Source organism: Anser brachyrhynchus (genome assembly GCF_964034855.1).
Source record: "Anser brachyrhynchus genome assembly, chromosome: 2".
Classification (NCBI taxonomy): Eukaryota; Metazoa; Chordata; class Aves; order Anseriformes; family Anatidae; genus Anser; species Anser brachyrhynchus.
In genome coordinates, this window is record NC_137695.1 from 50,357,202 (window position 1) to 50,382,564 (window position 25,363).

Consider the following 25,363-nt stretch of genomic DNA (forward strand, 5'->3'; position numbering starts at 1 on the left):
AGGGACAACAAGTGGTTTTATATGCTAGGGAGTTCTTGTTCTTAGAGCTTTCCCTCTAGTTTGAGAGAAGCACATAACTAGTTTTACAGTGGGTTGACAGGAAAAAAGTGGGGGGAAAAAATGGGAACGCAGGGAGAAAGCCAAAGGCGTTATTACTAGAACAGGTTTAGAATGCTATTCTTTGCTTTTCATGAGCTTAGGGCAATGGGGAGTTTAAAGCTTAGCACTTCCTGAGAGGGTTTCTTACTCTACCGGCTCAGTTCTATCACTTATTTAAGGCAATTCAGGTCTCTGAACGGTTAAAGAACTGATACCAAATTTGATGAACTTTGATCCAGGATACTGACAAAACAGGACTTCATATAAACAATTTCAGTATGTTCATGAGGTTAGCTTGTGTGTTCTGTTAAATAGTAAAAAATGACACTTCTGTTTCTGTTTACCTAGCATAATTCTGCAAATGTTGCCTCCTTGTGCTTTAGAATGGAAATGCTCTTCTCCAAGAGAGCACTGTCCAAACTTCTTTGCCAAAATTTTTTGATTAAATTAATATTGTTTTATTTTGAAAACAAGAATAAGCCACAAACATGTTTTCTTGCTTCGGCTATCCAGAAGAACGTCAACAGTATTTTCAGATTTTCCTTCCCTACGCAACTGTATGTAGGAAGAGTGCAGTTGGAAGCAGAAGACGTAAGATGATGTATCTTCTGTTTGTTTACTACAGTAACAAGACAATGGATTACCTCTTTATTAGAACTTGTGTAGCTTTGCAGTATTGAAACAAATGTAGGTATTAAAATACACATCAGTAATACGTTTCTGAATGGCTGAGTACCGTGCTCTCTTAGCATTGCAATACCCAGCCATTGGATTAGTTTCTCCCTCATGTTTGCTTAGTTTGGAAGCTATTTCAGAATGCCTTCAGCTTGTATTCTTCCCCAAAAGCATAGAACTCACTTCTCTGCATCCCCAATTCAAGTGAGAGAAACTGGGCACTGCAAACACAGGAGGTCTGCCTGTACAGAATCAGTGAAGACAAGTCTAAACAGCGGATTTTTTTGAATATGCAGCTGGGTTATCTGAATGTTCTTTATGCAGTGTACCTCAGTTTTAGTACAGATAGCACTTGTCTTGGTTCTTGTCATTAGTCTGAAGCTGCCCCTGAGAAAATCTTGAAAGGGAAAGTAGTGAAAGCTAATCAGCTGGCCCTTTCTTCTTAAGAACCAGTGTATTTTGTAATTCTCCCACTAATAATAAGGCGTCATGCTGGAGAATTGCGATTGTGTTGTTAAGCAAGACTGACTTCACCTGAGCGGAATAGTTGGCAGCTGTTGAATGTTTAATGGACTTTAAACAAACAAAAAAACTGAGCAGGTGGAGGTAGACATGGCAAACTGACAGGCAGCGTCAGATGCTTCTTTGAAATGGATAATCTGACTCCATTCACTTCTTTCTGGAAATAAGATCTAGTAATTAACCAAACAAAAGATAGAAGGGTTAAGACTGCATCTTTAAAGCAGCTGTGCTTGATAAATGTCTCTGGTCTTAAATCAATCTTTAGCAAAGCACAGAGACTTAGCAGCAGCTTGCTTATGCCAACGCTAAAAATACTTGATGTGTACACGTAACCATGTCAAGGCTCTGGAGTTAATCCATGAGAACAATTCCTTCTGGTATTGGCAAAGGTGAGGATGCTTGCTTCTATAGAAATGAGGTTTTGAGCTGTGACTTAAGCTGTCACTTAGGTGACTGTTTAGGAAAGCTTCCTTTTAAGCTTTGAAGTATGTAAGCTGACAAATTGTTTAAGTTCAGAACTGGGTTTACAGTCTCTTGTTCTCTGACTGTATGCAACTTCTCATGTTTCAGACTGAAAGCAGAATTGCAGCGGTACCAGTCATACAACTATAATGATTATTGCCAAGATTACCAGAACTACCACTCGCAGAGGAGTTACGATGCTTACGATGACTACAACTACAGCTCCTATGCTCCCTATGACAGCATGCAAGCTGTTGGAGACTGCTCTTTAGGAGATTCTTTAATGGCTCCAGCTGTTTTTGAGGTAAAGATAGTGCACGCTTGCTGTAAAGAATATATTTCACAGATAGTATGTTGTACAGATTTGTGTGAATCAGCAAAAAGAATCCGAAGTTGAAAACATGCTTTCTGCTTAGTGTGAAGTTAAAAGAGCAGATTCCATTCAGAGGTGTTTGTATTTAAGTGCTTAAATAGTAAATCCATAGAATTAGTGATTTATACACCATTATTTGTTCACGCATACCAAAGAATGGTTTTGACAGCATAATTGCGTACGCTTCTTCTGTTCCTGTTCTTCTGATTTGCTTTGCTTAAAGCAAATTAAACAGTTGTTGTAAGTGGTCTTATCGTGGTCAATTTATTAGTTGTGACCTCCGGAGGTCCCTTCCAACCTGTACTGTAATATTGGCTTTCTTCTAAAAATAAGTAGATAAAATGCCATCTATCCTTGTAGTTGTAGGAAGAAGGAATGGGTTGAGACTGCAGCACTTTGAATCTGTGATGCTTTCTGAAATGAGTTATGATTAAACTTAGCCTTTTCTGTCTTTCAGGAATCTTCAGTTATGACTGCAACCGGTGATGACCTAATTACTGACGGTAATAAGGGTTCTATCATTGTCACTTGAGTTTAGCCATCCTTGTGCCTTTTAACAATACAAGCCAACCTCTACTGGATGAAGAACATCTTGAAAATTCAGCTGAGGTCAAACCTCTGTGGGGTTGATCTGCAATCAGCTGGGGTTTTAAAGCTGATACAGCATACACTGACCGCATCAAGTAAAACGGGACACTGTCAATGCTTCGCAGCAGGTTTCTTGTACCTGTGCCTTCATTCCCATTTGAAAATGGTCTAAGACAGAATTTTGTTCTTTGTATTGGTTCCGCTAAACAGATTTTATATTAGAAACTCAGTAATATGCAAAAGCTTTGTTCTCCACCCTGAGGTAAAAGCTTATGTTGCAGATTCCAAAAGGAGGATTCAGCTTGCACTTACAAATACGGTACAAAACATATTTGTGTCCTGGAAGGTTTGCAAAGTTCCTCACGTGGAGGCATTTTGTGTTAGTGTTTAGAAACTATCCTATGTAACGTGTATTGCCGGAGAAGTGAATTAAATGACTCTTGGGAGGGTTTCATGGCTGATTATCCTTAAACGTTATCTTTACTATCTTAAACATTGTCTTTGTCTTTATCTTGAAAGACGGTTCTAGTCCCAGCCTTCTAATATACAAATTCCCAAAAGTTGGAGCTGTGAGGCTCAAAATTTTAGAGGACTAAATACCTCACTAAAATTAGTAGATCTAATAGCTTATTACACTTAGCTTAAAATACATTTTATTAGCCATTTCACGTGAAGTTTTTTTGTGCGCATGCCTCAGATTTGATACTTGGACTTACCAGGCTTTTATTTTTAGATCCACAGCTCTACTTGGATGTTGATGAAATGAACAGACAATTCACGGAGACAAGCGAAGAACTCTGCGATTCACTCATGAATTGTCACTGGCAACCTCTGGATACGGTCACTTCTGAAATCCCCTCTGCTATTTAAGTGTCTTCTAGAGCATGACCGTTAGGACCAAAGTGCTAAAACTACATTTCTTCTACATTATTCTAGCTCATAAGTTTTAAAGCACAATGATAGGTTGGGTTTTTTTTGCTATGCTTTTGACAGTTTCTGTAATCTTTTTGTTCATCACTCTCTTCTTGGAGCATCATGAAGTCATGTAAATATTCGAGAAATGTAAAGAGGTAAATGGGGTCTAAAGATAGACTTGCCTGTGTAAATAAAAAATTTGTTTCTGCAAACCTGCCAGCAAGGGATTTTACTTGTACCTGTGTGCAGCACGTTCTCTTCCGGCTTACGGAATTTAACAAGGTAGTAAGGGTATTTCATCTGTCTTTATTTTTATATGGGCATTAGGACACAAGCAAAATCTAGCTTTCCCTTGTTTTCCTGGTTCCTTAGGTAAGCGACAAGCCAAGCCTTTCATGTGCTTGCTTAGACTGGAAGTATGTATGGGAGACACTCACAGGCCTTGCTATGGAAACACCTGTGCCCACTTTTTCCTGCAGGCTGCTGGCTCTAACTGTACTACTGATATATGCTAGGTCAGCTAAAATTGGCTTATAAATAGGGTATGTTAAGCATATGGAAGTGTAGACTTCAACTGCCATAGCTACAAACATCCCGTGGAATGAGGATGATGTCTGCTGGCACTCTCTGCATCAGCATTCAGTTTTCCCTTGCCCTTCTTACTGTTAGACTTCTCAGCTGACGCTTTACAGCGAAGAAATTGCTACAACATAATCCGTGTTCTTAAACCTAAAAAAAAAAAATCTTGGAGAAAACAACTTGCTGGTTTTCCCTCCTTGCTGGCAAGGAGAAAAATAGTCCACCAGGAACAACAAAAAAATCCTAGTAACAGCTCCTTAAGTTATACCCTCTGCTACCCTCTCTGATTGCTCTGGTCTTCCTTCATTCGTGGTAATGAAGTTTTTAAAGCTCTGGTAGAAGGATGACAGTACTCAAGTCAAAGGAGATGAGAGCAATGAGGAAAGCTTTGCTTTAAGCTAGAGCAGTCTTGCGAGTTGCTGCCCTTATGCTGTTCTTATCTTGAAGGGTACAGAGTCTTTTCCAGTCATAGGGACTCCATAACCCTATGAGTATGGAGAAATAGTTGCTAATTAACAGTGTGTATAATAAGTAAGTGAGGCTGGAAACAAAAGAATATTCCTCCAAGAAAAAAAAAAGGAAGCAGAAATTACTGTACTTAATAGCTGGGGAAGCTGTTAAAGCTAGTTGACACAGTTCTGGTACTGCCGTGTGTGTTTTGGGGGCAACATAAACCATAATTGCTGTGATGGCAGGTAAGAATCCAATTCTTTTTTATGGCTTAGTGTAGTCAGTGAAAGCAGTGGTCCTAAGCTGCATGCTGTTCTTAAATGTAATGCAAATCCTCTTTTGTGACTCCTCAGTACTTCCAGGTTACTTGTAGCTGATCACCAGCAACTGCTTCTGTTAGCTATTAGCTGTTGGGTTTTTGCTAGGAATACTTTCAGTCCTGAATTGAAATGATGACATCCTGAAACAGAAGAGGCTCTTGGAGTATTGTAGGAAGCGCATTCTTCCTGGTTCTAGTGCAGGTGTACACGTAGGAGGAGACAGAAGGCAAAGAACCTCACATAGGTGGAGGGGGTGAGGTGGCATCACAGTTAGAGCTGTTGCAGTTAACTCTTCCCAAAGCATGAAAGCAACGTGGCTGGGAACAGGGATTTGTTGGGTTGCTTCTTTGTGTGAGCCAGGGAGTCTTTTGAGGGGCAGATTAATAAGAATATGACACAAGGTAGAGGTGGAATAGATGAAGCAAAGAATCTGGGTGGGAAAAGGGTTGCTTGTACGTGTCTATGGAATTGTTTCAGGGGACTGAGCTGGGGCAAATTCAAGATAATAGATGCAGCCTCCTTGAATTTGGATGGCAGTGCTGAAGCTTCAAAACCTTACAAGGTTTGATGCCACTTCAATTGTAGTGCATAGCTGTGGTACTTGAGCTCAGAAGTGCAAACTGCACAGGATTTTTTTATCTATTTTCTTCAACGTGAGCAGCAAAACATCTTCCAGGAATGTGCCTGGGTGCTACGCTGCTTTGACACGGCTTGCTTTGCATCACCAAACACAGTAGTTAGGTTGCATCGAGTACTTTGTGGAAACATTCATTGTGTTGTCACCCAGAAATGGGATGCTACAGATATGTGTTGGCCCGGCAGTATCAGTGCTGTTTTTTGGCCTTTGAGAGGTTGGTCCATAACATGTGACCTGTGTAATGAGGGGCCCACATAGATTGGTGACTTCATTAAGTCTGATACTGTGGTGGTGTGTGACCCAAGGCCCTGAACGTCAGAAAATCAGGCTGTGGCCACCTATTTTATGCAGACTTTGCCTATGAACAAGGTCTCTACACTGTACGTTAGAGACGTGCGCCTCCTTTTCCGGACTAGATAGCGAAAATACCAGTTTTGTAGTTCAGTGAATGAGATTGGTTGGGCTGTTTGTTCTCCAGAGCTGAAAAATGTTGGGAGTGTATTCTCTTGGAGTCCACAGAAATGAAAATGATGAGAGGAAGAGAACGTCGGTTGCAGCCCGCGTGCTGCTGTTATAAAGTAGTTCTCTGATGTCTTTTTCCCTCTGCTGAGACTTATCAGCCTATCGTCCTTTCCTGTTAGGAGCGCATACCTGGCTTGGGATGGTGTGCGCAGTGCAGATTCTTTACCGTAAGAGCACAGTGAATGCCAGACTTCTTCCTGTACTGCCGTGTTAACCGTGAGTCACAAATTCAGGAAGCAGTGATTGCATCGGAACTGCTAGAATGCTTTGCGGAGTCTTTTTACTGGGTAAACTGCACAGCTGCAGTTACAACTTCCAGCCTCTGTTAGCTGAACACATCGTACTGGTGCCCGCCATCAGTTTGACAAAGATGGGATTGCAGTAGGGACTTGCTTTTTTCCTTCTTTTTAATTAAACAAGTCTTTGAAGCAACTTTTCCAACACCGCCATACTTCACTTCTTCCAGTTATTTTCTGTTTTACTTAGCTGAAATGTTTTTTTTTCTTCCAAGCTTGAGGAAGTTTTCTACAGGAATGTCCCGTAATGATTTCATAAACGCTTTTCATTGTACCTAGCTGCAACAGAGAGTGCTTTTATTCAAAAACCTGCTGGTTTTCTTTTCCAAGAAGTAGTGGGGTTTTTCCTATCTCTTCACTGATGGGAAAGGCTGTAGGACAGTAGCTTGAGGGGCTACTAATGCTGTCATCAGTGAGCCGGGAAAAGGCAGGAGTCCGAAACGGTTAAAAGTACTTAAAAGGATACCAAAACAGTAAACGGTACTTAAGCCGTGGATGTTTCTTTTTGCAGGGATGCTCTGGACCAACCGCTTCTTTCTAGCGCTACCTCAAAGTAACTTGCAGATAGAACTCACAGGGAAGGTTGATCAAATGGTGATGATCGCTGTCATTCTGCTGGACACGCAGATACTTGCCTTTCGTTTTGGCTCATTTTTAATACCAATTAACTTCAGTGCCTCGCGTTAATAGACACCGTTTGACTGCATCGGCAAATGTTTCTGAGTCGTGAGTGTCATTAAAGGCCTGTCACCCTATGGAAATCCTTCTAAATAAGAAAAATGGCATTTAAATAAATAAATAAAGCAGCGTTTGAACTTATGAGCAAACCTAGCGTAGCTGCCTTTGACGCTGATCTGGAGGAGAAAAATCACGTTATCACACTACTATGGTTGCCTTAATAGCTTTGGTGTACGTGAGGGAGGGAAGCATTATGTGATGTTTGCCTAGCTATTACATGGCCAATGCAGGAGGGGTTTTAGTCAGTTCCCTGAGCACGGATTGTTGCAGAAGTCGGTGATTTCACTGCCCAATGTCTGTTATTAAGGGCACGATTCACGTCCCGTTATCGTTTTTATTATTTATTTCTGTGTTTATTTTCTGGGGCGGCGATCTGTCACGATGCCCATCGTTCCCCTGCCGTAAGGTAGAATTTAGCGTGACGACCGCTTCCCGGACCAACGGGGCCACGAATCCGGCCTAAAACTCTGCTTGTGCGTTGGTTGTCGGCGTGGGGGCTGTTGGTTGTCGGTGCGGGGGTATCGGTTGTCGGTGCGGGGCTTTTCTGACGAGCACTGTGGGCTCGGGGCGCCGTCCCACGCCCGGCGCGGTGCTGCGGCACACCGGCGGTCGGCGCCACGGCGCGGGGAGGCTCTGGAGGTGACTCCTAGCCCCGTGCTTACGGTGGCCGGGCCGGGGTTCGTTATGGCGGCCGGGTCCTGAGGGCGGGAGCGGGAGGGCGGCGGGACCGGGACGGGACCGGGGCGGGGCGAGGAACGGGAGCGGCAGCGGGAGGGGGGGGCGCGCGTTCCCGTGAGGGGAGGGGGCGCGCGAGGGAGGGAGGGGGAGGGTGTGAGAAACACTCCGTAGCCAAGAACTTGGGCTCAGGCGAGGAGCTCAGCGAAGCAGGAATTTATTCGCGATCGCAGTGGCGGGCGTCCCGTCCGTGCGAGGACTACCGCACACCAAATTTCCCTGGTGTATTGCCAAGCACTTCCCCGTGCAAGGGCTTACCATACACCGCATTTCCCGAGACTCTTCCTTTCTCTCCCTTATCTCACGCTTCGTCCGTCTCCGGCCGCGCCCCTCGCGGAGCTGCGGAACCGCGGATCAGGACTCCACACTCGCTCCGCACAAAAGTACGTCTCAATCACACGGCACACAGAGTCTCACCCGACCCCCAAGGCAATACTTCCTATTTCTTACCTTGGTCTGTGCACAGAGTTACCGGATCAATTCTCAAAGCCGGAGTGCCTGCCTTCTTCCCTTCCCCACTCCTTCACGGATCCTGCCTCTTTCATCAGTCTCGGGCCCTCTGTCAGCTCTCCGCAGAACCGCCGCCGTCGATGCACAGGACCGCTGAAATCAGCGGGGCATGCCTTCCTGCTGCTGCGGCGGTGGGGCTCCCCAGTAGGCGACTGGCTCCCGGACGAGCCCCCAAATTGTGAGAAACACTCCGTAGCCAAGAACTTGGGCTCAGGCGAGGAGCTCAGCGAAGCAGGAATTTATTCGCGATCGCAGTGGCGGGCGTCCCACGAGCAGGAGCGCCCCTGCTGGTTCCAAAACCCAGTTTATATACTTTTTGATGACGGAACCCTCCCCTGTTTCCCCACTGAGGGGGTGATCCAGGCTCACAATCTGTCTGATGCTTCCCATGGCCTTCAGTTGCCGGCCTGTTAAATTTCAGATTTGACTTTTTTACTGGTTGAAGCGGTGATGTTTCTTCACTTACCTGACTTGACTCAACACCGTGATTTTCCCCGAATTGTTCTACGGAGTCTGGTTGTCTGCGTTTTACAAGGTCGCCTGCTAAGCGTTCTTATCGCTGCAAGCACACCTCAATACCCCATTCCTTACCTTTAAACAACGTAACTCTGCAAAAACAACATTTTTATTCCCACGAGGGGCAGGGCAGGCCCCGCGGCGCGTGGCGGCGGGGGGCGGGGGGGCCCCGTGACGGCACCGAACGCGGGGGGGGGGGCGGTATGGCCTCGGGCGGCGCGACCGGTAGCGGCGCGACCGGCAGCGGCATGGCCGGCGGTGGCAGGGCCGGTGGCGGCGGGGCGCCGGGCGGCAGCCCAGGAGCCCGATCAGGAGGAGGAGGAGCAGGAGGAGGAGGAGGAGGAGGAGGAGGAGGAGCGGCCGGCGGCAAGGTGAAGAGGCGGCGCCACCGTTTGGGCGCCGCGAAGCCCCCCTGTGCCAGGAGCAAGCGGGTGAGGAGCGGCCCCCCCACAGCGGGCCCTTCCCCCTCAGCCCACCAGTTACCCCCTTACTTACCCCCTTACCTTACCCGCCCCTTTATCCCCTTAGTTACCCCCTACCCACCTCCTTACCCCCTTAGTTACCCCCTCGACCGCTTAGTTACCCCCTTAGTTACCCCCTCAGCCGTTTAGTTACCCCCTTAGTTACCCCCTCAACGGCTTAGTTACCCCCTTAGTTACCCCCTCAGCCGTTTAGTTACCCCCTTAGTTACCCCCTCAGCCCCTTCCTAACCCCCTCAGTTATCCCCTCAGCCCCTTACTTACCCCCTTACCCCTCTACCCAGCCCATTACCCCCCTCCTCCCCCTCCCCTTCACCCCCAGCCCGCTGCCCTCAGGACCCCCAGTGCCACCCCCAGGGCTTTCCCCGCTCCCTGCACCCCTCCTCAGCCCATCATCAATTCTCTGAACGTTACCTGCCAGGCTTTGCTTCTCGTTTGTGCTGTAGGGTACAGCAGGTTGACGGTGAAAGCGGTCCGTCAATTCGGGCTGTGAAAATCCCCGTGCTGGAGGGGGGACGCGCCGAGATCCCTCCCAGCAGCTCTTTGCTAAGAAATGTCAGGACGCCCAGAGAGATGCTCTGGAGATGCCCTCTGCACATGTTTGTTCAGCCAAAACCTCTCCGCTATCAAATGAGCAACGTAGCTGAGGGGATTGATTATCATATGCAAAACCAAGGGAGCGCTACGCATGGATAGCTGCTCAATTAGGTTTTTATCACTTGCAGAAATGCCAAGTCCCTTATACCATATATTGACAATCAATCTTGTCCATCTAAAGCTGGCCTGGAAGGGCAATGCAAACATTCCCCACGCTTACAGAGCAACCGTTGAAACCTCTGGCTTGAACAGTGCATTAATGTTGAAAGTGCCATAGCTTGCGTGTGCCGACACTGTGTAGCTAACTGATAAACCTTACACGTGGATTAAAAATAATCAGTGGAGATGGTTTTCTAACTTTTCCATTGTCTGTTATCTCTGCGTGTTTTCCAGTAGGTTTATTTAAAGAGTGTGCCAGAGCAAACACGTGCGTGGGGATATCTGGGGGATTCTGCACAGAGAATGGCTGCTGCACATCCAGCGCAGATCAAATTAACAGTAACTTATCGGGGAAGAATTTTAATGATTGATAAATAGACAAACTGATCGGTGTTACATGTGTGCATTTATTATAGCAGTTAGCTTTGTAACCAGACGAATCGTGCAAATGTTCATAACGTAAAAGGACGAGCTTTGAGCAGATAGCTTGCTTAGAGCATTTGTCAATTAATTTCAGTTTATTTTCAATATCATGTCCACTCTGCAGAAGGTTCTGTGGCTTAATGTTAATTGTCTCTCAGTGATGCAGTTGGGGAGGCACGAAAGCGACCGATGCGATTTTGTGAGGTTATACCTCTGGTTCTGATCCCTACCCCGCTGTTTTTCTCATCCTTCCCCCTACAACTTTAGTCGATAAGTCGATTCTTAGAAATACTTAAATAGATGTGTTTTGTGTGCTTGTGATCATAATTACAGCCCACCAAACCCTCTGTCTCTTACCATTAAGCTCTGAAGGTGCCTGGGCACTGTAGACAGTATAGTTAGCAGCTTCAAAGTTCCTGGGAACTAGTCCTGGATCTAATTTACTTTTTTTTTTTCCCCCTGCCTGCAGGAGGGATGATTAGCAGGATGCCTAGCTCATGATTGTCAGCTTTCTGGATATTAATTTTTATTATTAATTTTCATTATTAATTATATTCATTTATATTAATTTATCTTTTATTTAAGTGTAGTTCCTGGGGATTTCGGTCAGGTGGGAATTCTCCGATCGTACCCGATGTATGCCGCAGAGTCAGTCTTCTACAAAATACAGCAACAGCTTTAGAAGGCTCTTGCAAGAGGAGGTGCTGGTGCTATAGCTATAGCTGTGTTTCTTCCAGGACATCTTCTGGGTTAGCCTGACTGTTGAGAGCAGAACTGTTTTTTGTGCGTATAGTCACTGCAATTCAGCATTACTAAAATTGAAAATATTTAGATTCACTGATGGGTAGTATGGTCCTGACTGTCGCAGTAGATAGTTGCTGAACTTCTGGTTTAGTTGGTTTTCACGTGAGGGTGCGAAGAGGAAGAGTCCTGGAACAAGTCTGTAGGTCAGGAGCTGTTCAGGCGTAGAGTTTCCTGATAGCCTTGCAGATTGACGACCTGCTGGTGAATTTTGGCAGAGGTTTCAGAACTTTGAACCTTGCCAAGGTCACTTGGAAGTGCAGAAAGTGATAGGTAGTTGTAAATCAATCTTAGGTGAATTTTAGGTTTACCAGAAGTGTAGCGATCCTATGCCAGGGATCAACCTCGTTGTCGTCTTCTGAATATTTGCTGTATAATATCTGTCTTCAAGGTCCGTGGAAGGTGGTATCCCAGCATATGCTGTTGACTGTGTTTCTGTAATTAAACAACTGTTTTTTCTTTAAAGCAGGGAATAATTAGCAGAATGACAGAAACGGTGAAAAATATTGTACCGGCGTGGCTGCAGAAGTATTTCAATAAGCGTGAGGAGGAGTGTGTAGACAGAAATGAATCTGCAAACCAGGAGGAGACTCCGGTAAACTATCACCACGATTATGCAGATGAAGATACCATAATCAATGAGAGATTCACGCCTGAGCCAGCAAGAATTAGTAGACGAGGTATGTGAAAAATCATTTGGAGTTCTGGCCATCTGTATTTATTCACAGATTTCTAGTTTTGAATCTGAATTTCAAAAGGAAATTGGAATGAGGGTTTTGACAGAATGAAAAACAAACAAAAAAGTCGAAACAACTGTTTGTGAAACCGTCTTAGCTTTAAACTGTATACACAGTTACGAAGCATACATCTTATGCTCTTGGAAGGCATCAGTTAACTTTAGGTACTCTATTAGCCAGGTGCTAAATGCTGAAAATAAGTCATTTGCAAGTGTGCTGGGTTGCATTTTCCATCTTTTAAAAGATATGGAATGAAAATCTGTCTAATTGCCTAAGGCAATTAAAAAAATTAATTTGTTTTGCAGTCTTCGAAACAAAAGACTAGATGCTAGAATGGCAGAGGAAAATTCCGTCTCGTGTCCCGACTTTGTTTGTTTTGTTTTGTTTTGTTTTGTTTTGGGCTTTGATCAATTTAGTAAAATTCCTTGTTAACTTGATGGTGAACTGGGGAACTTGTGCACGGACGTGGTTTATGAGATTATTATCCTTAAAATATTCAATAACTTTAAGGTCTACGCGGGGGGAGGGGGTGTCTTTGAAAAGGTATTTGGACCGTTGGCAACGAGGTTTGCAACTCCTTTACCTCATGAAAGATTAATTTGTCTTATATCCAGTGCCTCTCACTGTTCCTGTAGTCCTGTTGTATAAATTTGCATCTATTCTTATTTGAGTTTCTCTTAAATTAGCTGTTTTGGGGAAGTCAGCTTTTAATAAGTAAAGAAGTTTTGTCTGAGCGTGCGTAGGTAACCATAGATAATGTGGAAAGTCAGTCGCTTCTGTTGTTGGCAGAATCAAAAAACAATGAGGAAATATCTTTGCCTCCAATCTCATCTAATTGTGAACAAGGAGATTGATGGCTTTGTGTGTAGCTGTAGCTTGGGAATGAGTTTGGAGAAAAGAATAGAGAAGGTCTTCATGACTGAGGAACACATGTTGGCTTTCCTATGTAACTGCGTGAAAGGAGCTTTCAGTAAGAACAGCTGCACTGCAAGCTTGCTAACTCCAGGAGCTCAGGAGCAGGCGGACACCCTCGAACCTTATGCAGCTTATGTTGCTGTCCGTGGGTGTTACTTACTATGCTTAAGAATAAGATTTTTTTTTTTAATTATTACTACATTTTGAAACCAATGTGTTTCTTCAGTTCTGAGGTATCAGTGTGCTGGAGCCTATATTGGGTGGCCTTCCGCCTGAAGAACTTTCTGTATCTCAAACGGTGCTGTCCTAAAAATCTGCTCATGGTTTGGAGAGCTAATTAGTGGTACTGCAGTGGTTATGAAGATTGAACTAACTAGTTTAAGCTTCAGTTCAAGTATCAAGAGGATAGTGGCTCAAAGTCATTTGAATTGCCCAGATTCCTGGGAGAGACAGTAGGCTTTCATCAGGCAAAATACCCATGCATAGTTCCATTCATTTAGCAAGATAGACTTCAAGGCCACCTATTCCAGGCCACTGGCATTGTTTGCAGACCCTTTGCTTCAAGAGGGAAAAATGCTCATCTGGTTACTTGGGTCAACATCCTTGTCCCTTGGGTCAAAATCCCAATAGTTAATGGGTAGGAGATGATGTTTTGCCTCTAACGTGAGCTGATATGGAAGAACTTGGGAAAAAAGTACTGCAAACGTTCATTTTCATGTTGTGTATTCAGATTAATATAACCTTTGTTCCAATATTATGGAAGCTGCAGTGTTATCTGTAACTTACCGTGTAATCTCAAATTTTGTAAAGCTTATTGCAAGCTGTACATGGGAGAAGGAGTATATATGTTTGATTTAGTGAACGGCCAAGTCAGCGTTAGAGCATTTGAGCACGAGGTCAGAATGTGGTGTTGTAAAACCTCATAGTTAACTACTTCTGGATGCAACATTAATACTGTGTATCGCAAGCAGTGTTGTTGTTGTAGCCAGACAGATGCAACCCTATCTGGGTGAGGAAGAAGTTAAATTTGGCTTCTCTCTTTTTGCGCTTAGAACTTGGCAATAGCATGGCTGTCGATAGGAAACAGGTTTTGGCTTCTGTGAGCTTGTCTATAGCAAAGCTAATTATCTCCCTGTTCTTGTCTAGAACCATCCACAAGTAGATCAGCACTGAACTTCCCAGTTGTGTTAACAAGGCCCTCTCTTCGTTTGAGCCACCTGAATTATACCATGCTGGATTCTCCTGTCCCACCTTGTCAGCCCTCGACATCTTCTATATTTGGCATTGGCAGTCCTAGGCTGTCCTTCATAAAAGAAATAGAAGATTCTACCTCTGAAAAAGACGATGATAACATCCCAACAACCAGTGATTCCTCCTCTAGAGCATCTGCTGAAGGTGATTTTTGTGTTCTCTGTTTAATTGACTTTTTTTTTAATGTGAAGTACCTTGCGTTCTTTAATATTCCACATCACCTTAGTAAATAAAATAGGTGAATGTCAACTTTGGATGCAAGAATTAAATTGAATTTTTAGTGTTTTAGAAGTATATAATCCTATCACCTTTTTAATAGAAGCGTGCTTTGGAATACGTTTATGATACCCTGATGTTAGAAAGAGTCAGTGCTGAAATATACACATTCAGCTAGGTTATATGTAAATTTTGAACTGGGACGGTAGGAAATCAGGCTGACTTGCCATAGCTTGACAACTAGGCTGATTGTCTAGAAGGAAGAGTGACTCAGACCTTTCTTGGTAGAAGGCTTCAGCTGTCAATACTTTCATGTCTTTTGCCAAATTCATTGAGGAAAGCACACCATTTTAAAATAAAAAATAAGCATCGTGTCGATGTAGGTTGGTACCTAGGTCTTCTCGCTGAAAGGGCGAACAGCAGGTTTGCAGCTTTTTCTAGTCCCCCATAGAGACAGGGACTGACGTGTGCTCAGCAGGTTTTCCAGAGAACTTTTGTACAGCTGAGAGTAGAGTTGCTGGGCTTTAGCAATATAACCTGAGTGCACTAGAACTTTCTGGTGTGTCTTCGTAAAACATACATGGGCAGAAGATCGTTAACTCTTAGAGCAGCCTTTGGGGAATCTTCCAGGTTTAAAACCTGTGCGATTATGATCTGTGCTGGCTTCCAGCCTTTTACCAACATAGAAAAAAGCTTTGTCCATACAAATGCACTGATGTTTATGCAGTCCTCTTTTATCTTAGCCTGAAGAAAAAAAAATCTGCATTGGAAGCACAGTATTAACTTGGTAAGATTGCTGAAAACTACTTGCAGCTCTGTGAACAGTTTTCAAGTTTGTAGGTGATACTTGGTTTTCAGTCTGTACGTGAAGTTGATCTATTTAAAGAAGCTGAAGTCATGCTTATTTTTCTGTATTGAAGAACTTGAATTAGTGTGATCGTTATTGTTAAAGTTCTGTACGTACGAGAGGCATTTACATCTAGCATACGTCATTTTGGCAGATGTTGCAGTTTTAAAAAATACTTCATCGTCACTGCTCTGGCCCACAGAAGCTGAAAGAACTCATTCCCTCTCGCAGCATTCTGCAGCTAGCTCTAAGAAACCTGCATTCGGTTTATCTGCTTTTGGAGGACTGTGTCCTGTAAGTACTGCACAGTATTTCTTTTAATCAGTTTGAATGTGTACCTGTTTTTCTATCCACTTATCGTACTGTGTTTCCGTAGGCATGTGGAAGCACGTCTGTTTTTAAGGAAAAGCAGCTTGGGTTTTCTCCATTTTACCCCGGAAAGACGGCCTATGGTGGTGCAGCTGCAAGATCTAGGCAGCCAAAGACGGAACCTTATCGGGTATGAGAAAAGTAGTGTAGTGGGAAATAGTGATGGAAATAAAAAAAGCAGCACTGCCAAAGGAGCTTTGAGCAGGGAGCTGAATATGTGGTAACAGTTGCTCTTCTGCCCTCTTGGTCTACAAAAATAGACGAGATTGATTTCTGTTTAAATTCTTTTATAACAGTTTTTACCACAGGTAATACTTGTCAGAAAGAACAAGAATGGCAGTTTGGGCAAGTTGTTGGTAGTTGGGGTTTTCTCTATTGTTAGGTCTTTCAAAAAATTCCATTTAAGTGCCATTGTCTGCCTCTGACTACATTACGTTAAAATAACATGATGCAAAAAAACCAATGACAGCCTAACTTTGAAAACTTGTGTTTATGGTAGCAAAAGCTACTGTAGTCAAACCTGGCTAATATTTATCTGTGGATCTTCTTTTCCAAGCATGCCTACATTCATGCTATGGATATGTTGTATAAGCCTGCAGTCTTTGAAAATATCTAAAATCAACTTGGCTGATCCTTTGTTCTTCTGTTACACAGAGGCATGCAGGACTAAATGCAGTCTCAAGATAAGCAGTGACATGCTTTCTGTTTTGAAGGATTCATATAGTTCTTGAAGAGAGTTATTTGCCCCCAAGAGTTCTTGGAAATACCAAATAAAAACTGCTGACAACTCTGATTAGCTAGAGCTGAATCGAAACGGAAAGTCAAATCAGGTTTGGTAGGAATGTATTTAAATGAAAGTGACTTTTATCAATAAATCAAAAGGAATTTTAAGAAAATGAAAACGCGGGTTTGCTGGCTCTGTTCTGACAGTCCATTTCTGCAACGGAAAAAGGGCAGTACAAGTACCTCACTTACGGGAAACCTTGAAACCTTGTGGTGCAAAGCTGGGAACCCTCTTCGGTCAGCTATTTTTGTTTTTTACAATATTACTGCATTATGGTAAAAAGAGGAACCAAAATACTAGGCTTTTAAAGGAGAGAGTAGCTTGCTTCTTGCTGCTTGCTGTGAATGACAGCAAGGTACTAGAGAGTCCAGCGAAGGGCCACCAAGATGATCAAGGGACTGGGAGCACCTCTCCTCTGAGGAGAGGCAGGGACTGCTGGGCCCGTTTAGCATGGAGGAGAGGAGGTTCAGGGGGGATCTTATTGGTGTATATAAATACCTGAATGGATGGTGCAAAGAGCATAGAGAGCCATTGTGTTTTCAGCGGTGCCCAGTGCCAGGTCAAGAGGCAACAGGCACAAACTGAAACGTGAGGCTCTGTCTGAGCATCAGGAAATGCTTTTGCACTGTGCGGGTGATGGAGCCCTGGCACGGGTTGCCCGGAGAGGCTGTGGAGTCTCCCTCTTTGGAGGTCTTCAAGAGCTGACTTGACATGGTCCTGGGCAACCTGCTCGGGGTGGCCCTGCTTGAGCGGGGGGGTAGACCAGGCGATCTCTAGAGGTCACTTCCAACCTTAACCATTCTGTGGTTCTGTGAGTCTCACTTGTGTTTTTACATGCTGCGTGGTCTGCTTCCTGTCTTCACATCGTGTGATAAGCACAGGGTGGTTATATGAGGGGTTTAACCTGGGAAGAAAAAAAGTCACACCAAAGGAAGTTTTTGACTGATATTTGAAGTTGGGTGGTGCAAATAAACAGTTTACTTTTTCAGTGTAATGTTTAGATCTGTTACAGTTTAAATCAGATCTTTATCTTTTAAGACAAAGATTTGCAGCCAACTGTAATCTTGGGGGAAGGGAGGAAGCAAGAGAGAAGTAAAACTAGTTCCTGGTTATGATTGTATACACTGATTTTGAGATGGTACACTTAGACCATCGTGAAACTCTGAGGTCTGTGTTGTTACTGAAAATGCTTTCTGTACCACCACAAGCCTTTTCTTGAGTTCTGTTTCCCTGATTACTGCTTCGGAGGCCTTAGCAGTCCTAGCATCATCCGTCTTGACCTTTTACAAGTACGGAGTTCTTTTACTGCTCGTGCAACAAGCACGTGCAAGATGCACTGAGGCCCAAGGTAAACTTCATTAAACTCCGAATGTATTCTCTTCTTTATGGCTTGAACTCCCAGTGACTGCATTTTTCTCTGTCATCGGAATATATTGATTGTATCATCAGTGTAGCCTTGGGACTTAAAATACATGCCTCCTTAGCTGAGAATTGACCATTGTAACACTTAAAATGCTAATTTTTCAGGCACAAAAGAGAGCGAAAGCTAGACAAGAAACTGTGCTGCCCCGCGCTACCTTAAGTACCGCTGCACGGTGCATCTTGGAGGCAGTGGAGAAGCTGTCAAGCCCTTTGTTGGTAAATAGCACTTCTTTTAATCTGTTTTTGCTTCATGTGTTTATAAAACTTAGTAAATGTGCCATCAAAGGATAAAGATAAAACTATTCTTCCTTACGTTGTGGCCGGTTTAATTTATTGTGCTATTTTTTCAACAGGATGCTAAAAGAATGGCATCTCTTTTGCCGCTGTGTTGTATAAGTTGACCATGAACCCCCACATTTTTGTTGCAGGGAACCCTCTGTCTCAGGAAAAAAAATTGCCCTCTAATATTTATGCTTTGTTTTTTCCCTTAGCCTCTGGACATAGATAAACCGGATATTACTGACTTCCAGTCCAAACGAAGAAAGGTAAGAACCAATAATGTCTTAAGCTGAGGTAGATAACTTTTTCAATGCTTTATCACTATTAGAAAAATTTTCTCAAACCTCAGTGACAACATAGACATCAAATCAAGTTAATATTGGCATGTGTCCACAATAGATGATGGGCTGTGAAGATTACTCAGGTTAAGAATTATGTTATCTTTGTAAGTTGAGAGCAGCAACTCTAGAACACACCAAGTGGTTTTATCTTGTCCCCCAACTTGGGGTGAAGCTGCATATTAAAATTCCTGTCGAGGAAAGTTTTCTCTTGAAGAAATAATCACAAATAGAAAAATGGTGATTGAGTGGTCATATAGACTTTGTACAGACTTCCGTGTTCATTCGGGCACAGAAAACTAGTTTTTGTGCTTTTTATCACCATTCAAAGTAAAGACGAGGAAAATCGTTAATTTCCGACGCTATCAATCTTACGCTCCTAAATTCCTATTTGGAGGTAGCACAGAACTGGTGATAATGCTGTGGTAAAGCATGACTTCCTTTCATTTTGTTTAAAAAATGAAAACTAGTCATCTTTTTTTGATGACTTTAGTTAGGGGTATCCTTGGGCTTATTAAATTGCAAAGCCCTTAAATGACCACTTGAAGATCAGGTGCCTGAAGGAAATAACAAGATGTGCAAACTTTTCATCTTCTGTTCTAATGAGCAAAGGGACAGTGTCTCAAGAAGTTTCTGTGCTAATTCCTTGATTGGATGGATGTATAATTAAGTTTACAATCACTTCAGAGTTTACAAACATCTCAGATTTCCTGGACCATCTTTTCACCATCTGCCAAATTACAAGGGCATGGAGAAGTGAAGTATATCATAAATATTATCCAAATAACTAAAACCAAATCTGGTGTGAATTCTCAGTTATATTACAGAAATACACCTGTGATAAGGCATTAAGAAAGATCTGCCAGATTTGCAACAGAGAGCCTGAAATTGTCAACCACTAAATGAATGTTGCACGCAGCTGTCAGTGGGTGAAAGGAGATAGATTGTCTATTCATAATACTAGAATTCATAATGTTGGCGGGAGAAGGGTAGCCTGTGATGAGAAGCAATTATTTGCTGAGGAGATGATCGTATGTTTTCCTGCTAAAGTGAACATGCGGTTGACGGAACACTTGTGCACTCGGGCTAAACTTCTGCAGTGGGTAGCAGTGATGTGGTATTTTTCTTATTTCAAGGAACTGTACCAGGCAGAATAGCTCTTGGTGTATTGAATGCCTAACTGGGGGAATTAATATTTTTCTTTTTTACCTTTAAAACCAGCAATGAACCATCGTTCACTCGAAGTAGATTTGTGAACTTACATAAAACATGTTTTATTCAAGGTTTCAAACTGAATGTAATATTTTGTTAGAAAGATGTATTTTTATATACTTTATAGATAGTGTGAATTCTATTACTAAGAGTTGGGAGATACTGTGAAATTAAAGCTGCAGCGTAAACGATTTCCTGTTGGTATTGATTTGAACAATAGCATGCTTCCTAAGACTGTATTTTCTGATCCTTAAGACCGCAGGCGGAGCCATCGGTAAATCTTGTAGCCTTTAGGGTTTGTTTTCTGTCTGACAGTTCAGTTAAGTCAGTTTTGCAGAACACGCAGTGGTCTGTGTTAAAAATTAACTCTGGTCTGTGAAAATGCTTTGAAAAGAGAAGTCAACCCACTACTTGAAGTGCATCTAATGCACATGTAAAGCATTGGATCATATTTTAATGAATGAGATTATTGTAAGATTGACAAGTTGTTTTTTTTTTTGAATGTGTTCTATTGTTTGTGTAACTTTGAAGGGGGAAAATGTAGGGGATGTGAAGCCCAGAAGCCTGTATAATTAGTTGCTTAACACTTCGAATGTTAAATTAATGAATTAAGCTACTAAGAAAAATAAATCACAGTGTGGGCAGAGGAAAAGGTAGGAGTATATTCTAGGAACATGGGTTATTTTAATTATGGTAGCATGAATTATTTTGTCTATGAAGCTAACTGCCAAATTTTGAAATGGAGTTCAGTGAGACTTTGGCTACTTATATATAGCTTTATGGATTTCGTTACTGGTTTTCTGGTGATTTCCCTCTACAAGTTGAACGGTTTTTAGAATTTTCAAATTGTATTCACTGAGTGCCAAGACCGATGGGGGGAGGTTTATAGTTCTGTAATTTGTTTTCATCAATAAATATTGGAATTAATTTGGGTGGACGTAAGGATAAATTGATTGCTGTTTCCCTTTCAAAGCTGGAATCCCAGAATGCATTCCAGCCTCCATCTGTCAAGAGACTTGTGACACCAACGGTAAACCATCAACCGATGCGTTATACGCGGTATTCTGAACCATCACCGACTTCAACTACTCAGTCCAGCAAAATTTGCCAGAGAGTAGACACAAAGTACCAAGTGAGTACATTTTTGAGTCCTTATGTGCCTGTTTTTTTTTTCCAGTCTTGGAATGTTTCTCAAACCAATTGTTATCCTATCTTTGCAAAAAGTACTGATAGTATGTTTGAGGCGAGCTTTAAGGCAGTGAAAACCATTGTGAAATAGATTGAGCTTTTATGGATTTAATTCTGTTTTTGGAACACTCAGTGTCTTGTGGTTGTTTTCACGATGTCATGATGTGCTATTGAGTCATCCTGTTCTCAGTGAAAGAATATTAAAAGACAGAAATGTTTTCCTTCTATATTCTCATGTACACAAAGCTGTCACTGATGAAACATGCTCGTGTTCTGTGTAAACTATTCCAGGTGAGCTATGTGCTTCAAGTGAGAGTTCTGACAATGTTCTGAGTTATCGTTTTTGATTGCTTTGGAGTAGATGGAGTCTGATAAATTTTCCATAAAATTAAATGGGCATCTCTTTCTGCGAAAACATCTGTGTTTCCAGTATCGGTCTGAGTGTACAAATGACCACGTGTTAAGTGTAAGGGCTTATTAGGCTGGAAATCAAAGAGGACAGTAATACTGGTTGCTTATTGCTTTTAACTCTTTTAATCTCTGTATTGTTTAGCCAGCACAATCTCCATTTGGTAAAGTTCTAAAATGAATGTAGCAGCAACTGCTTAGTTTTTAGGGGGGGTAGAGTTTTTTCGGTTTTTTTTGCTTGTTTGTTGATAAATGATAGAAAACAGAAAAGTATGTCCCTTTTACGGGGTTGGTAAACACAAGTTTTGATGAAAACTCTCCCCCCCACACGCACAATTTTTGTCATTTTGTTTAAAATAATTACTTTGTTAGAGGATTTGACAAATTTGATTTAGTGTTCTATCAGTTTGTCCTCAATGCTGAGTGAAGCAGTGATGCTTACTTAGTAAATCCATAGAATTAGTGATTTATACACCATTATTTGTTCACGCATACCAAAGAATGGTTTTGACAGCATAATTGTGTACGCTTCTTCTGTTCCTGTTCTTCTGATTTGCTTTGCTTAAAGCAAATTAAACAGTTGTTGTAAGTGGTCTTATCGTGGTCAATTTATTAGTTGTGACCTCCGGAAGTCCCTTCCAACCTTTACTGTAATATTGGCTTTCTTCTAAAAATAAATAGATAAAATGCCATCTATCCTTGTAGTTGTAGGAAGAAGGAATGGGTTGAGACTGCAGCACTTTGAATCTGTGATGCTTTCTGAAATGAGTTATGACTAAACTTAGCCTTTTCTGTCTTTCAGGAATCTTCAGTTATGACTGAAAGCGGTGATGACCTAATTACTGACGGTAATAAGGGTTCTATCATTGTCACTTGGGTTTAGCCATACTTGTGCCTTTTAACAATACAAGCCAACCTCTACTGGATGAAGAACATCTTGAAAATTCAGCTGAGGTCAAACCTCTGTGGGGCTGATCTGCAATCAGTTGGGGTTTTAAAGCTGATACAGCATACACTGACCGCATCAAGTAAAACGGGACACTGTCAATGCTTCGCAGCAGGTTTCTTGTACTTGTGCCTTCATTCCCATTTGAAAATGGTCTAAGACAGAATTTTGTTCTTTGTATTGATTCCGCTAAACAGATTTTATATTAGAAACTCAGTAATATGCAAAAGCTTTGTTCTCCACCCTGAGGTAAAAGCTTATGTTGCAGATTCCAAAAGGAGGATTCAGCTTGCACTTACAAATACGGTACAAAACATATTTGTGTCCTGGAAGGTTTGCAAAGTTCCTCACGTGGAGGCATTTTGTGTTAGTGTTTAGAAACTATCCTATGTAACGTGTATTGCCGTAGAAGTGAATTAAGTGACTCTTGGGAAGGTTTCATGGCTGGTTATCCTTAAACGTTATCTTTACTATCTTAAACATTGTCTTTGTTATTATCTTGAAAGACGATTATAGTCCCAGCCTTCTAATATACAAATTCCCAAAATTTGGAGCTGTGAGGCTCAAAATTTTAGAGGACTAAATACCTCACTAAAATTAGTAGATCTAATAGCTTATTACACTTAGCTTAAAATACAGTTTATTAGCCATTTCACGTGAAGTTTTTTTGTGCGCATGCCTCAGATTTGATACTTGGACTTACCAGGCTTTTATTTTCAGATCCACAGCTCTACTTGGATGTTGATGAAATGTACAGACAATTCACGGAGACGAGCTAAGAACTCTACGATTCACTCATGAATTGTCACTGGCAACCTCTGGATACGGTCACTTCTGAAATCCCCTCTGCTATTTAAGTGTCTTCTAGAGCATGACCGTTAGGACCAAAGTGCTAAAACTACATTTCTTCTACATTATTCTAGCTCATAAGTTTTAAAGCACAATGATAGGTTGGGTTTTTTTGCTATGCTTTTGACAGTTTCTGTAATCTTTTTGTTCATCACTCTCTTCTTGGAGCATCATGAAGTCATGTAAATATTCGAGAAATGTAAAGAGGTAAATGGGGTCTAAAGATAGACTTGCCTGTGTAAATAAAAAATTTGTTTCTGCAAACCTGCCAGCAAGGGATTTTACTTGTACCTGTGTGCAGCACGTTCTCTTCCGGCTTATGGAATTTAACAAGGTAGTAAGGGTATTTCATCTGTCTTTATTTTTATATGGGCATTAGGACACAAGCAAAATCTAGCTTTCCCTTGTTTTCCTGGTTCCTTAGGTAAGCGACAAGCCAAGCCTTTCATGTGCTTGCTTAGACTGGAAGTATGTATGGGAGACACTCACAGGCCTTGCTATGGAAACACCTGTGCCCACTTTTTCCTGCAGGCTGCTGGCTCTAACTGTACTACTGATATATGCTAGGTCAGCTAAAATTGGCTTATAAATAGGGTATGTTAAGCATATGGAAGTGTAGACTTCAACTGCCATAGCTACAAACATCCCATGGAATGAGGATGATGTCTGCTGGCACTCTCTGCATCAGCATTCAGTTTTCCCTTGCCCTTCTTACTGTTAGACTTCTCAGCTGACGCTTTACAGCGAAGAAATTGCTACAACATAATCCGTGTTCTTAAACCTAAAAAAAAAAAATCTTGGAGAAAACAACTTGCTGGTTTTCCCTCCTTGCTGGCAAGGAGAAAAATAGTCCACCAGGAACAACAAAAAAATCCTAGTAACAGCTCCTTAAGTTATACCCTCTGCTACCCTCTCTGATTGCTCTGGTCTTCCTTCATTCGTGGTAATGAAGTTTTTAAAGCTTTGGTAGAAGGACGACAGTACTCAAGTCAAAGGAGATGAGAGCAATGAGGAAAGCTTTGCTTTAAGATAGAGCAGTCTTGCGAGTTGCTGCCTTTATGCTGTTCTTATCTTGAAGGGTACAGAGTCTTTTCCAGTCATAGGGACTCCATAACCCTATGAGTATGGAGAAATAGTTGCTAATTAACAGTGTGTATAATAAGTAAGTGAGGCTGGAAACAAAAGAATATTCCTCCAAGAAAAAAAAGGAAGCAGAAATTACTGTACTTAATAGCTGGGGAAGCTGTTAAAGCTAGTTGACACAGTTCTGGTACTGCCGTGTGTGTTTTGGGGGCAACATAAACCATAATTGCTGTGATGGCAGGTAAGAATCCAATTCTTTTTTATGGCTTAGTGTAGTCAGTGAAAGCAGTGGTCCTAAGCTGCATGCTGTTCTTAAATGTAATGCAAATTCTCTTTTGTGACTCCTCAGTACTTCCAGGTTACTTGTAGCTGATCACCAGCAACTGCTTCTGTTAGCTATTAGCTGTTGGGTTTTTGCTAGGAATACTTTCAGTCCTGAATTGAAATGATGACATCCTGAAACAGAAGAGGCTCTTGGAGTATTGTAGGAAGCGCATTCTTCCTGGTTCTAGTGCAGGTGTACACGTAGGAGGAGACAGAAGGCAAAGAACCTCACATAGGTGGAGGGGGTGAGGTGGCATCACAGTTAGAGCTGTTGCAGTTAACTCTTCCCAAAGCATGAAAGCAACGTGGCTGGGAACAGGGATTTGTTGGGTTGCTTCTTTGTGTGAGCCAGGGAGTCTTTTGAGGGGCAGATTAATAAGAATATGACACAAGGTAGAGGTGGAATAGATGAAGCAAAGAATCTGGGTGGGAAAAGGGTTGCTTGTACGTGTCTATGGAATTGTTTCAGGGGACTGAGCTGGGGCAAATTCAAGATAATAGATGCAGCCTCCTTGAATTTGGATGGCAGTGCTGAAGCTTCAAAACCTTACAAGGTTTGATGCCACTTCAATTGTAGTGCATAGCTGTGGTACTTGAGCTCAGAAGTGCAAACTGCACAGGATTTTTTTATCTATTTTCTTCAACGTGAGCAGCAAAACATCTTCCAGGAATGTGCCTGGGTGCTACGCTGCTTTGACACGGCTTGCTTTGCATCACCAAACACAGTAGTTAGGTTGCATCGAGTACTTTGTGGAAACATTCATTGTGTTGTCACCCAGAAATGGGATGCTACAGATAT

General features: G+C 42.3%; 2 protein-coding genes across 3 annotated transcripts in view; both read left to right on the forward strand.

Annotated features, from left to right (window-relative positions):
* LOC308189778 (nuclear pore complex protein Nup153-like) overlaps positions 1-3,842 on the forward strand; it is a 29,159-nt gene extending 25,317 nt beyond the window's left edge. For both annotated transcript variants that reach the window (XM_080580244.1, XM_080580245.1), the window contains 2 exons: positions 2,589-2,634; positions 3,453-3,842. In XM_080580244.1, the coding sequence (XP_080436370.1) occupies positions 2,589-2,634; positions 3,453-3,589 (183 nt within the window). In that variant the 3' untranslated portion in view covers positions 3,590-3,842. The remainder of the gene's footprint in view (positions 1-2,588; positions 2,635-3,452) is intronic.
* A 4,972-nt stretch (positions 3,843-8,814) lies between these two features.
* On the forward strand, positions 8,815-23,421 carry LOC308189779 (nuclear pore complex protein Nup153-like). The gene is made up of 10 exons (XM_080580247.1): positions 8,815-9,368; positions 11,866-12,076; positions 14,195-14,443; positions 15,517-15,656; positions 15,739-15,861; positions 18,043-18,153; positions 18,429-18,482; positions 20,740-20,898; positions 22,165-22,210; positions 23,029-23,421. Exons 1-10 carry the CDS (start codon positions 9,141-9,143, stop codon positions 23,085-23,087), a joined length of 1,380 nt encoding a protein of 459 aa, XP_080436373.1. The 5' UTR covers positions 8,815-9,140; the 3' UTR covers positions 23,088-23,421.
* Positions 23,422-25,363: the final 1,942 nt, after the last annotated feature.